Below are 15514 nucleotides of genomic sequence, written 5' to 3'. Positions count from 1 at the left end.
GTTGCTTTACAGGAGCAGCTGAGCGGGAAGTGAGCGGGTAAAGAGCGGAGGGTCACTCGGTCATGTCGGATAAAGGCAGCACGGAGGCGCGGAACGGTAACAAGGTGACCGTGGTGCTCGGAGCGCAGTGGGGAGATGAAGGCAAGGGCAAGGTGGTGGACCTGCTGGCACAGGACGCAGACATGGTCTGCAGATGTCAGGTAACCTGAGCTAAACTGTTACCGCTAGGACTGTGAAGCTAGAACGGTAACACGGTACAAACCGGTTACAGTACTTGTCATGGCCGCGTTTCAGATGTCTGTCAGCAAGGTGTGCGACTGAACAGCAAAGGAAAGAACTGTGATTCATATGACATTTTGTTAGCATTCCAGCTAATGCTGTGAGCTAACTACCTGGATTACTGAAGGCGGAACAGACTGCGTTCTGCAATGTTTGGTTGTGGCTGCTTCCACAACACAGTTCAGTTATGTCTGTGGTTCAGTCCTGCCACTTCTTTGTTTGTAGCTCACAGTTTTGAATTTGTCCTACATATTATGCTATGTAGCCTATTTGCAGTGTTGTCAAGATCAAGACCTACACCAGAACTAAGACTAAAGAGTACATGAATTAGGGTTGTCACGATACAGAAGTTTTAAAAGTAATACAGTGGTACCTTGAAACTCGACGTTAATTGGTTCTGGGACTGGCGTTGAGTTTTAAGGTATTTTTCCCATAAGGACGTATGGGAAATCTGTTTATGCGTTCCATAGTCCTGTGCAACTACATATATTTTGGGCTAATGTAAAATAATGGGCTTGTTTCTGACACTTATACACTGAAAATAACACAAATATAATATGAAACACTGAATTACAATTAAAAAACTATTAAAATGAATATAGAAGTACAAACAATTTTATAAGTGTTTTAGACCCGGAAAAGCTGATTCTCACAATTTCTCAGTATCTAAAAAACACACAAGGTTATAAGTTATACAGTGAGGACAGTACAGCTGAACACAGAGTGGATTTGATGTTATTCGTCTCATATTCACACTTTGATGACGTTTTATTGCACTGCTCAAGCCGAGCGCTGAACAAAGTGGCTGTTCATTGTTAATTTGAAATGAAATGAATAATTTTTTGCATAGCTGAACATGTCGAATTTAAGGGAACATCGAGTTTAAGGGTACAGATTTGTCCCTGAAGTGCGTCGAGTTTCAAATATTTCGAGTTTAGGGGACGTTGAGTTACAAGGTACCACTGTAGTGCCAGTAAACCTATCACAATAATGTTTTTGGAAGATGGTGAAAGACTTAAATGATTTGGATTAAGAAATGTTCTTTCAGCTGCTCATGTTGCTCAGTGTTACTTAAATATTCTAAAAACATTTCAATCTTATGTTGCCAGTTGCAACTTGAATTTGTTGCAAAATACAAACAAGTTGGTCAATAAAAATTTTAAGTTTACTTTTTGTATTTTAGTCAGTTAAATAAAAGAGTTCAAGAGAATAAACAAATCACAGATTTTTGTTTTTATTGTATTTTACAAAATATCCTAACAGTTTTGGAAAGAGGGTTTGTTCCACTTTACAAGATGGTATATCTTATTAACCCATCCACACACTGGAAAAACCAAAAATCAGTTTTTGACAGTTTTGTTTTCCTTTACTAAATGAGTGGGTTTTTTTTTTTGTTGAGTCATTTTAAACCACCAAAATATTTTAAAAAGTGTTTTTACCATTTTGGAACTTATTGACATTAAAAGGCAGACTAAAAAGAATTTCTTTTAATATTTTTGTAGACTGTTATCCCGTAGCATTAATTACAGAAACATTAACACCACAGTAGGTTAACTCGAGCTAAGGTTAACCTGCAACAATAGATCTAAAATATTTTTATTTCATATATATTTTAGATCTAAAATATGTTTACACCTGCACCAAGAGTAATTTGTTGTACACCTGGTACTTGGCGAATAAATACCGATTCTGACGATTTTTAACATATTATTATAATTACTGTTTAGCTAGAAAGCAGGTGAAACACTGCACTCACTAATTTGTTTTACTTTACTAAGGTGTAGAAACTTGCAATGCTATTAAAAATTTCCAGTACCTTAAGCATTAATAAATGGGCAGATACATTTGTACAGTCAGTGCCTTTGTATCAGTGGGCACTGGATCCAGGACCCCTAGTGGATACAAAAATCAAGGATGCTTTGTTGTCTTATATAAATCAGTGTAGTGTTTGCGTATAGCATATCCACATTCTCCCGTATATGTTTTAAATAATCTCTAGATTACTTTTAATACCTAATACATTGTAAATGCTCTGTAAATAGTTGTTAAACTGGTGTTTAGGAAAGCATGCCAAAAAGAAGTCTCTGTGATGATGATAATAACACAGTTAGATGCCTTGGAGCTAAAGTCCACACACATAGACTTAAAGAGAGGTAAACTTCAAACTTGGAGCTCAGTGGTGGACATTTTCAAGTTCTTTACTAGCTTTCAGTTAGATGGGATTGCAGCTATAAATTTAGATTTAATTTTAGAAATACAGAATTGATACATTTTTAACCTTGGCGTGGGCACTTGTGTGCCATGTAGATACATTCACATTTCTACTGCAGGGTATAGCTCTTTTCCAGCCTCTTTGCTCACTCCCACTAAGCAGCTATGCTTCTCAAAAGCAACTTCACTAGCTCAACATGTCTACACATAACATTAGTCTCCACTTGAGGCATTTCAGTGTCTATCTCAATGCTCATAAGAATTCACACCACTGCTGTTTTGCTAATAACTGCTCTCTGCACAATAGCTGCGTCTTAAATAACATTTTGACACACTTTTTTTCATAGTGATCAAGCTGCTAAAATGCTCGTCTTTACTGAGCTGTCTTTTTCGTCACGTTTAATTGAATTGTTCATTGCTGCTTGCTCCAGAACTTTTTATTCATTTATAAGTTTATTCAGTAATCTTATGCTATAAAATATGTGATTTAAAGTGTATTTAGATACACTCGGTAAGTCAGACTTGCTTAGATTCTCTTTCCTGGACAGTGTTACAAAGAACTTTGTAAACAGTCACAAAAAAAGTTACTCCAGACCACTTGGAGACAGGTCAAACAATAAACACGAGTAGCTCCATGTCTATCAGTAGGACTACTGTAGGCTTGGGAAATTTAACACAGTTGCTAAGAGAAATAGGACCAAATTAAAACATGCTTTAAAACTTTGAAGCTGTAATTGCCATCAACAGCAACTAAGTACTAATGTTGATAGTTTATGTTGTCTAAATTTTTTTTCTCCTTTGTTTTTATAGAAAGCTAGTTTATTTTTAGTTTTATTTTGAGTCAAAGTTATGATATTTCCACTTGATGGCTTGTAGCAGATTAGATCAGGTTAAGACACCCCTTGTTTTCCATTCAGTGGATTTTGAGACCTTTGTGGATTTGATTGTGGATGGAGAGAATTGACATTTGTACCATCAATCAATACTTAATGACCCACAATCAAAGTAAAACAGCTGTCTCTTAATAAGTATTCAGATCCTTTGCTTTGGCACTTCAAACTGTGGTCAAGTGCTTTCTGTTTGCTTTCATTATCCATGAAATATGTCTAGAACTCAATTGGAGTCCACCTGTTGCTTTTTGAATTGAGGCAAACACCTGGGTCTTTACGGGCCCACAATTTACAAAAAAACTGACACATGACCAAGAAGACTGTCTGTGGATCTCAGTAATCAAATTAAGGCACAGATCAAAGCAATGACATAGTACAACGTCTAAAGCTTTGACTGCTCCATGGACCACACTGCCTTAACAATTGTGAAATAAAAGAAACTTGGCACAACCTTTCTAAGTTTGACCATCCAGCCAAATCTGACCTTTGAGCAAGAAGGGCCTTGGTGAAGGAGATAAAGAACATAGCAGTTGCTCTAAAGAGCTTCAAAAGTGAAGAGATGGGACACCTGCTTAAAGGACAACCAACTGCAGTGCTCCCTAAGTCAGGCCTTTATAATAGTAACAAGAATGGCCACTGTTGAGAAAAAAATATATAGCCAAATACAGGAAAATGCTTGAATAAGCTTGAAGTGTAAACAAACTCTGACTGGTTTAAGACAGACTAAACAACTCGAGTGACTTCAGTGACAGTCTCTAATTGTCATTGAGTGGCCCAGACTCATCAGACATCTATGTATAGACCTGAAAATTGAACGTCATAGGCCAGATCAATATGTCTGGAGGAGTTTGTTGGTTCTCTGATTGTTATGATCAGAAGTCCCTTCATTCACACTCAGAGCAGTATTAATTGTGCTCCTTTGGACTGCCAGCCATGAAAGTCTATCGCATTGTTAAAATTATTTGAGATTATTAATTGATCAAGTGAAGTTGTGCTCACAAGCCTACAATGCATTTATTTTACTCTTGTCACAGACACATAGTTGCTTGCTAGAGAAAGATTAAACGTAAAGAGGTAGTTAATCCCAGTTGTCACTATGCTCGTCATTTACCACAACAGTTTTCTTCCTTAAGCAAAGACTATAGTCATTTAAAAACAAGCCGGTGAATGGATCCAGTCTACAGTTGCTGGGTTGTTGGAGAGAATGCAGTGTGTTTTGCTTTTTATAAAAAGAGCTGCACCAGCAGTCTTCTTGGATCTATTTCTGACTGCCACAGACAGCTCAAGCATGAGGACTGACTGGTTATGCTGTTGAATTTGCTTAGAGGAAATTAGCAGAACTAGTCCACCTTAGGGCTCACATACTTAGGTGAAATGTAAAGTAGCCAATCCACCTACTAGCAAGTTTTACAAGTTGGGGCACCTTGTTTTAGGCCATAGGGATGGGTATATTAATTTTTTTTAATTACATTTTCATTAGCCGTTTTATTCAGGTCAGGGTCGCAAAGCAGAGCTCCAATTCATTGTATGGCTTTGGCCATACAAATTCTAAATGTTGAATACCTTGGTATTGCTTCATCAGTATGTAGGTTTCTCCCTCAGCTGTTTTTGTATGTAGTTGAAAGGCCACCTGTTGCTCTGGGGTATAAGCACATTCTACTTTTCTTCTCACTTACCTCACCACAACATACCAGAGAGAGTATATTCAACATATAGCACCAGTTTGTTGCCTAGTATAAATCCACAGCTGTTTAGCTGTTGTGAGGGTGTGTGTAACTGTTTAGGGTCTGAAATTAATTTATGTTTTATCTTATTAGTGTACTGATGATAAAAACTCATTCATATTGCGGAAACACTTTTTAGCAAGTCAAGCTGTGCTTCCTGGCACCTAGTAATCTGAGCAGTGAGTTAATGAAAATCTGGCTGTGTTTTAATAAGCGTAATGCCCTAATGTCATGACACTATGCCATCATCGCTTTAAGTCCTTCCACAAGCTGTTGTAACACTGCCGGTTATGTTGGTGCCTCATCACATGCCCAGAGTAACATAACTTGTGGGACTTATGTGGTTTAGTAGCTAATTTTCTGTTCTGGCCATAAACTTTCTCAGTGGTTATCATCGTTCTCCATGAGATTTCCAGCAGTTTTCTGATGCACTTGTTCTCAGAAGCCTGAATGTGTCTTTCTTCCACTGTCCTTAGTGTCCAGGCTTCAACTCCATATGTGGTTAATGTAGGGCTGTGCAATATGACTAAAAAACTAATATCTCGATTTGCTTTTGAGAATTGGCGATATACGATACGATATAATGTAAACTTAAAGTACAGTGGCAGACCAGTGCCTGTATTTTAGCTTATTTGGTTTATAAGTTATCTTGGAAAACACAAAACACTGTAGTTCTGATCAATTCTGACAGAATTGCATTGTTTATATTTTTTATTATTACAAGGCTGTATTTGTATTCATACTGACAATATTTATATCAAACAAACCAGCAGAATCTTACAATCACATTTATGCTGTCCATTTAACTTCAAATAAATAGCGTCAAAAAAAAAGTTCAAGAAAAAGTTCAATATTTAATAATGCTTTGCTATCATTGCAAAATGAAAGTGCACTTTAAACAGCAGCACCGCAACCCAGATCAACCACACAGCAGCATAAAATCATAACCGCTGCGTACCTGAGCTTCTGTTCCTCAAATTGCGAATCAAATTTATATACGTGTGTTGTTCCATTAGGGATATAATCACCTTGTTTTTCTTCTTGAAGGCCACCTTATATGTTTCCAGAATATATTAATACATTTTTAACTGTGTTTATCCTCCTATAAGGTAAAAAGCTGAAACCGATCAAGAGAGAAAAATCTGAATTCGGAAGCTCTGATTGTTTTATACAGCTGTTTTTCAAGGCTTGAACCACGAATGAATCTCTTTCACAAATGAACTGATATTCGCGATATACCACCCAGCCCTAGGTTACTGGCCAGACCAAGGCTTTCATCAATCAGAGCTTGGTGATGGTGCTAATTGAACTGTTTTTCCGTATCCTTGCCAGTTTGACCATCACCGCCATGTCTATTGCCATTCTTGAATTCACTTTACCGGCACATTTAGCAGTATTTGAAACCCTGCGATTGATTGGTGTCCTGTCTGGGGTGTGTTACTGCATTGTGCCCAGCGATTTCATGGAAGCCAGACCCACTAAAGCAGTGGTAAATTAAATTATATTGCTTCTATTATAGTATTATTGTGTCTTTGTGATTGACATGATAATAGAACTGCTGTTAAAGAATCTTATATATTCTGATATTAAGAACAGTGTTCTAAAACAGTGTGTCAGAAAAAAATGGACAATATACTGTATGGACACTATACTGTTGAATTATCTCATATAGTGTGACAGTTTACACCTGGCTTTATAGACATAAAGGTAAAGTTAGTAGAGTGCATTCCTTACTCACGAGGACCTTTTTTTCTACAGTTTGTGTTTTACTTGTCATTAAAATATGACAAGATTATAAATGGCAACAAATAATATCCCTATTTACATGTTTAAGCTTCTTAATGCAGTAAAAGATCTTAACAATTGTAAGCAAATAGGTTAATGGGGAGCTTGCTGTCATCATCATGTTAAATGTCAATATATAAAAAGCAAACAAACCACTTAATTTGCTTTTCTAGTGGCTTTTGATGTGGTTTTACAGAGGTTGGTGTGGTGCAGCCTTAACACCTGAGGTGATGAGTTGGCAGACCTGTGGTTTACCACACTAAGCGTTCTTCCCTATAGGATCCACGCAGCTTGTGATTTTTCACAGCCCCCTATTTTTAGTCTGTCAGCTTTGGTACATGGAAGTCAGCCAGCACTTATGCTTTGTGCCTCATCCAGTGCCGGTCATATGAGCAGTAAATGAATAGCTTAAAATGTACCAGGTTATTGGCTAAAAATATGGAATAATGTTATTATGTTGTTTTAAATACTAATAAATAATAACAACAATAAGAATGTACTAGTGAGAGGGCTGCACGGTGGCTCACATAATATACAGTAGCAATACTATTTCATTTACCACTGCTTTATCTTGGTCAGGGTCGCAGAGGGTATGGCTTCTCTGAAATTACCGGGCAAAATGCAGTAACACACCCCAGACATTGCAGGGCTTCAAATACTGCAAAATGTGCTGGTAAACTGAAGTCAAGAATGGCAATGGGCATTATTGACTTCGATCCCTTGGTGGGGGGGGGGGGGCCGGGTCCTTTCTGTGTGGAGTTTGCATGTTCTCCCCATGTCTGTGTGGGTTTTCTCCATCAGCTCTGGTTTCCCCCCATAGTCCAAAGACATGCAAGTGAGGTGAACTGGAGATACTAAATTGTCCATGACTGTGTTTGACATTAAAAACTTGAACTGATGAATCTTGTGTAACCTGTAACTACATGTCCTGTCATGAATGTAACCAAAGTGTGTAAAACATGACATTAAAATCCTAAAAAAATACATTTAACTTTTCTTTTCTGCTCTTCATCATGTTTTATTAAGGCACATTTTGTATCGTATAGTATGACAGTGTGCATATGATATCGGACAGTGTAACATAACCCAGACCAGATGTTTTTAAACATCATATAGTGTAAGATACTATAATATGGAAGAGCAAGTAATACTTGCTCTTCTATATAAGACCACTGAAGTTGCACAGTGTAAACCTGTCTTGCAGCTAGTTTTAATTTTAAATGATTCCTTTTAATTGCTCCCATTTGGAGTCGCCACACTGAATCATTTGTCCACATATTTGATTTGGCACAGTTTTACTTCGGCTGCCCTTCCTGACGCAACCAATCTATTAATTCAGGCTTGGGACCAGCACTGCTATGAGTCCCCTACAATGGCTAGGTTCATGTAACACCATTCACCATCTGTATTTGTGAGCTTAGCTGGGATTCGAACCCCCGGAACTCAAGCACTGCTGTTACTAGCAGCCTGGCTTTTACCATTACACCACATGAGCTTACACAGCTAGTTTAGGATATACTGTGTTCAGTATGAAAGTTTCGAGCTGAAATACTGCAAGCACCTTGAAATACAGACCTGGTTCCTTTAATTTACTGTTTGTTGTTTTTTGTTTTTACACTGCAGCTTTACTTTAGGGCTGTGTTAAACAGTTTTTGTTCATGCCGTTCTGTAGGTGATAGGTGGTGTTGTGCTGTTTAAGCTAGTTTTTACATAATAATTATGAGTAAGACATGCACTTATGTAAGTGAACCTGTATCATAACTGAAATTCTTTGGTCTGTAAAGGGGCAAAGCTGTACTTCAGACATTTCCACATGTTAAAACGTGCCTAGTAGAAAACAAACTTGTAACACTACGCTGCATTGTTAACACTAAAGATACCATATCATTCCTGTTAGTGCTATGGGTACAGGTACATCGTAAATGTAACTAAAAAGGACAGGCATCTCAGCAGGAGTTTACCAGGAATAGATTGTAAGGTCCTGCTGCGTAAGAAACCCCCCGCACAAAAGTAAACTTGATTTATTGTGCGTGCTCAGTGGGCACACCCCGGGACCTTCTGAGAGGTCAGCTCCTATGCACTGACGCACAAGGACACTTGATATCTGTGTATGGTGACAGTATGTGATAGTTATTTACATGCATGTAAATAATATGTGTTAAGCCTGCTGTAAGGTACATACTGTATGCACACGATATGAAAAGAATGAATATTGCAACATAGATGCAAGTTAACACATTTCATTCTATAAAATGTCTATTAAATGTGTTTTTCTATGGATATTTAATGCATAATTTTTATATTATATCACATATTGCATATACTGTATATTTATTACCTACCAACATTGTACTGTAATAATTACTTAGTACTTGAACTGTAATACTTACTTAATATTTCTTACGCACCTATCTATCTATCTATCTATCTATCTATCTATCTATCTATCTATCTATCTATCTATCTATCTAATCTATCTAATCTATCTAATCTATCTAATCTATCTATCTATCTATCTATCTATCTATCTATCTATCTATCTATCTATCTATCTAATCTATCTAATCTAATCTATCTAATCTATCTATCTATCTATCTATCTATCTATCTATCTATCTATCTATCTATCTATCTATCTATCTATCTATCTATCTATCTATCTATCTATCTATCTATCTATCTATCTATCTATCTATCTATCTATCTATCTATCTATCTATCTATCTATCTATCTATCTATCATCTATCTATCTATCTATCTATCTATCTATCTATCTAATCTATCTATCTACATCCATCTACAAAGCCACAAACATATTGAGATAATGGCACTGATAGGGATTTAGTTGCTATATCAAAATTTTCAATATTGTTTATTATTATCAAGTCAAATCCGATTCCTGAACATCATATTGATAGTGTTTTTTCAGAACTTCCTGTTTGTGTCTTCAGGCTTCTTAATGGCTTGTTTATTGTTTTTCTGTATGGATGTAACCATCCATATTGTTGCTGGTTGTTTCCTTCCTCTTTTACTTTCAGCTCTTCCAAGCATAATTGTCTTTTCCTTAATTTAGTTCTTTTTCAGTTTCAGTTTTAGCTTTAGTAATTATCTGGGCTATGAGTGAGAGGTTAGGTTTGTTTTGATTAAGGATCCATTTACTTGTCATCTTTGCCATATATGATACTCTACTCTCAAAAGTCTTTGCTAGCATGTTCATGCTGTCTTGCTTTTTTGCTGTCCAGATTTCACATCCATAAAGAACCAGGATGTGAGGAAAGACAACAGTCTGGAGAAGTATTGTTTGGAGAGATGTCAATGATTAAGCAGTTAACTGATAAGTGACAAAGAAGTCATTGTTTTATTGATGCTGTCGGGTAAAAAAGTCCTTTAAACTCATAACAGCTGACCTTTGCTTTGAACTGAATGAAGGTACAGATCTGTATACACATAAGACCTCAGACTACTGATCTGAGGCTCGGCTTTAGTTTCTAGATTCTTAAGAGCTGTTCTTAACCCAAGCACATGCACTTTAACATCTTGTCCATCAATGATAAAGTTAGTGGTCTTTTCTGTTCATGACTTTTTACTTCTTTATATTGAGCTGAATTCTCATTTTGGGCGTCACGGTGGCTCAGTGGGTAGCACTGTCGCCTCACAGCAAGAAGGTCCTGGGTTCGATCACCAGGCGGGCCGGCCCGGGTCCTTTCTGTGCGGAGATTGCATGTTCTCCCCATGTCTGTGTGGGTTTCCTCCGGGAGCTCCGGTTTCCTCCCACAGTCCAAAAACATGCAGTCAGGTTAACTGGAGACACTGAATTGCCCTATAGGTTAATGGGTGTGTGTATGTGTGTCTGCCCTGCGATGTACTGGCGCCCCATCCAGGGTGTTACTGTGTGCTTTGCGCTCATTGGAAAAGCTGGGATAGGCTCCAGCACCCCTCCCCCCCCCCTTCCGCGACCATAATTGGATAAGCGGTTAAGAAAGTGAGTGAGTGAATTCCCATCTTTTCACTCCCATCTTTCTCTAGTCCTGCTTATCTTGTTTAGCATACAGGTTAAATAGAATTGCAGCCATGTCTTACTCCTGTGCCAATGTGAAACCAGTCTGTCTGTCCATTTTCTGTCATGATTGTGGCTTGTTGGTCTGTAAGAACGATGAGATTCTCTGGTACTCCCATCTTGAGGACATGCCATCATTTGTTGTCAGCACAGTTGATAGCTTTGTTACAGTAAAAAAGCGTACTGCATTCTTTCTTAAATTCCTTGGCTTTTTTATAATCCAGCGTACATCTGCGATGATATCTCACGTTCATCTACCTTTTCTGTATCTGACTGCACATCTTTTAGTTCTCTTTTAATGTAAAACTCTAGCCTGTGTTAAATAATCTTTAGTGATTATTGCTGATGAATTTATCTACTGACCTTTTTAGCTAGAGCTTGTGTAGGAGTTAAATAGAAAACTGCAGTTCACACCAGTCTAGACATGCAGAAGAGGATGTGCAAATTGTCTAGCAATGTGTATAACGCAGGAACATTATGCAACACACGGATGATTCGACTGAAATATGTCTGGAGAAAACAGGGAAATACGCAGTTATGACTAACAGTAAAAAAAGAAAATTTGTGAAATCAATACCAAGCCAGCATTTATAGCCAGGACCAGCCAGTCATTCACGCTAATACAACTCTGTCTGATGAAAAATATATGATTTATACAAATATAGACCTGAAGTGTCTTATAGTTGTGCAATAATTAGTTTTCATAGCCGATACACCTTTATTAAAAAAAATCACCCTAAAGATCTGCTGACTGTTAATGGCATGTATGGATCGAAAATGACCAGATTCATATATTGGCTGTGCACTAGGGCTGAGCGATTATGACTAAAAAACTCGATATTTTGATATGCTTTTGAGAAGTATCGATATTCGATACAATATATAATACGAACTTAACAAAGTACAATGGCAGGCCACTGCCATTTTACTTCAAGTAAGTGAGAATCAAAAAATCCCAAAAACGTTCAACATTTGATAATGCTTTGTTATCATTGCAAAATGAAAAAGCACGGTAAACAGAAGCACCGCAACCCAGATCAACCACACAGCAGCATAAAATCATAACCGCTGCTTACCTGAGCTTCTCTTCTTCAAATTGAGACAAATCTATACCCGTGTGTTGTTCCATTGAGGATAAAATCCACTTTTTTGTAAATGTTTTCCTTCATGTTTCCAGAATATTTCCAGAATACATACACCGATCAGCCATAACATTAAAACCACCTCCTTGTTTCTACACTCACTGTCCATTTTATTAGCTCCACTTACCATATAGCACTTTGTAGTTCTACAATTACTGACTCTAGTCCATCTGTTTCTCTACATGCCTTTTTAACCTGTTTTCACTCTGTTCTTCAATGGTCAGGACCCCCACAGAGCAGGTATTATTTAGGTGGTGGATCATTCTCAGCAGTGACAATGACATGGTGGTGGTGTGTTAGTGTGTGTTGTGCTGGTATGAGTGGATCAGACACAGCAGCGCTGCTGGAGTTTTAAATACTGTGTCCACTCTATTAGACACTCCTACCTAGTTGGTCCACCTTGTAAATGTAAAGTCAGAGACGATTTATTCTCTCGACTTTCGCGGTAAAAAGCTGAAACTGGTAATTCATTAACTAGACTGTCACTTATACCGCTACAACCAGTAAAGGGAGAGTTTTTCATTGCCAGCTCATCTAAATGTCACACATTGAAGAAATCATTTATCAATTATCAATCTTGCTTTGTATTAGAGGAACTGAAATTCCGCCCAAAATCTGAATTTGGAAGCTTTGATTGGTTTCTACAGCTGTTTTTCAAGGCTTGAACCACGACTGAATCTCTGAAACACATGTGCACAGATCCATGGAGTTGTTTACGCACGACGCAGTAATAAAACAGAGTGAGCAAAGCAAATGAATCTTTACCACAGATAATAGCACAGCTCTCTGATTCGATTTCAATGAATAGATTGTTTGAAAAGAGTCGTTCTCTGACTTGTTTTTATCACTCATGCGCGAAAGAAAGCGTGCAGGACAGCGCTTTTGTGCTCTGTTTTAAATGTTCTCAAATGGTAATCTGTGTATCCTAGGCATACTCAATATACCAAATATGGTAATTTTTAGTATCATGTAAAAATTAATATCGAATATATCGATATTTGCAATATACCGCCCAGCCCTACTGTGCACTCAGACAAAACCTATTAAAATTGTGTTTTTATTTTTGAGACTGTTGATTGGCAAATGCTTACATTTATGTTAAGGCACTGTAACATCTTTTTAGGATGAGCACTCATTATTCTGTTATTTTCACTAAAATCTTGCTAATGTAAGTCCTTTATAAAGTCCTCTGCTTTTCTGTCTTTAGGGAGGAAACAATGCAGGGCACACTGTTGTAGTCGACTCTGTGGAGTATGACTTTCACCTTTTACCTAGTGGCATTATTAATCCCAACGTCACAGCCTTCATAGGTAAGTGTTTTAACTTGATTAAAACGGACAGTTATGTATGAATTGTAACTGTGCTTTTGGCCGCACTGCTGCTTCCGTGCTGTACTCAGGGATGTAGTAAAGGCTGAATTAAAGCCAGATGAAATGCAGCATGGCACAGTGTCAGATTTATCTGCAGGGACCTTATTTTGCTAATGGTACTGAGTCTTGTGTCAGCAACTTCTGTGAGTGAGAAGACGTAATAATAAGATGCACTTTAAACCATTTAGTTTGACTAGTTTGACATAAAGGACTTCTTATTTTAGCCCCAGCACATGCACAAAAACAAATACTATACAGTAGACCCTTGAGTTACGAACGGTTTACCATACAAACATTTTGGGTTACGAACGATCTTTTTCAACTTAATTTACGAACAAATTTCGGATTATGAACCGAAATTTGCGAAACATGTGACGTCACGAACAAGTTGACTCCGAGTGTCTCTCTCTCTCTCTCTCTATATACAGTATATATATATAATATATATATATATATAGTGAGTGAACATTCGGACAGCGGACGGTGTTTTTTGGTGTTTTCTTTATATTTTGTGAAATTCTATATTCAAATGGCCCCAAAGAATATGCAGAGAAAACTTAGTGGTGAGAAAATGAACAAATCTATTGCTATTTGTTGTGTTGTATAATTACTCCTGCCAGTAGCTGTCACTGTGTATCAGACAGAGGGGACAGTGAGTGAGAGAGAAGAAGGAAGTTATTCTTTCGTGCAATTACACCTACAAAATACAACACTATTGAAATAAAGAAGGAGATAATACAGAAATATGAGAGTTATTGTTGTTTCTGGTAAATACATTTTATTAAAAAAATGAAGGAAATTTATTATGGTGTATACTGTAGTACAGCACACGTACTGTACTGAAATGTGATGTGTGTTTTTTATGTACAGTACTACTGTGTATTGTTGTTTATTATTGTTTATTACAGTTAGAGATGGGACGATCGATCGGCTATGAATCGGTATCGGCCGATTTTTTATCAAAATATGCTATCGGCGATCAGCCGATATTTCCTAAATGTAGCCGATCCGATCGTGTGATATATAAAAGATCACGTTAAGTTAACAGCTCAGTGGATTGATCCAGACTTTGAGCTACGAAGCACCAACCATCACATCAAAATTCGTCAACAATCGTACAGAAACCATCGTGAAAGCTCTTCATGACCTAAAATAACATCATTAAAGTTGTGCATCATACATACGATGCAATTTAGCTGATTGTAATATTTACTTTAAAAAGATAATTCAACCCGGTCACATCTGAGTCGATTCTATCAGCACGTTATATAAACTCCTGGTTCACTTTGGTAAATTGTAAGCGGTTCTTGCTTGTGATGTAGATGAGAACAGAAAACGTTACAGAGCCAATCAGAGGCAAAAGTTTATTCATTACCAAATTCGTTAGTTCAGGATCATCTGCTGAACTTTTAGGATCATCAGAAAACTTTTAGCTCCTTAGACGGAATTAGTCTGACTTGGTTACAGATCTGTGGTAATAGCAGTTTAATTAAGCTTTTTAATGTAAGAGAGTCACACAATGTTCTGTAGTAGCTGGTGTTTATTTAAAACCACGACATTTAATTAATAACAATAAACACGGAGAGATAACTGAGAAGAGAAACTTATGCTTCACGGAAAATGAATCGACTCGTGAATCACTTTAAGCGATACAGTGAACAGATCATTTCTCTTAAAGGCACAAACACACACACGCACACGCGCTGCTCTGGTTTATCTTCACTGTGAGGCTCTTTTTAAGGTTTTTTCAGACTGAACTGGATAACATTAAACCTGCGTGTGTGTGTGGTCAGTTAGACTAATGAAATATGTCTGATGTTGTTGTTTGATGTACTTTATTTACTGCTAAATTTGCAACGCCCCCCCCCCCCCCCCCCCCCCCCCCCCCATCGGAATCGGCCGATATCCCTGAAAGGAGATCGGAATCGGTGCCAAAAACCCCGATCGGTACATCTCTAATTACAGTAATGTCTATTTTATTCTGTCTTTAAGGGAAAATATACTTGTATTTATAACAAAAAAGAGCATTTAAGACATTAGAAAGGTTAGGTATGG

The 15514-nt window shown here is 37.4% G+C and overlaps 1 protein-coding gene across 1 annotated transcript in view; it reads left to right on the top strand.

Moving 5' to 3' along the window:
- Positions 1–15514, top strand: part of adss2 (adenylosuccinate synthase 2) — a 30055-nt gene continuing 14541 nt past the window's right edge. The window contains exons 1-2 of the mRNA XM_062995061.1: positions 1–200; positions 13297–13399. Coding sequence (XP_062851131.1) covers positions 63–200; positions 13297–13399 — 241 coding nt within the window. The 5' untranslated portion in view covers positions 1–62. The remainder of the gene's footprint in view (positions 201–13296; positions 13400–15514) is intronic.

Source organism: Trichomycterus rosablanca, chromosome 5 (assembly GCF_030014385.1).
Source record: "Trichomycterus rosablanca isolate fTriRos1 chromosome 5, fTriRos1.hap1, whole genome shotgun sequence".
NCBI classification, from domain to species: Eukaryota; Metazoa; Chordata; class Actinopteri; order Siluriformes; family Trichomycteridae; genus Trichomycterus; species Trichomycterus rosablanca.
This window is presented reverse-complemented; position numbering and strand designations above follow the sequence as displayed.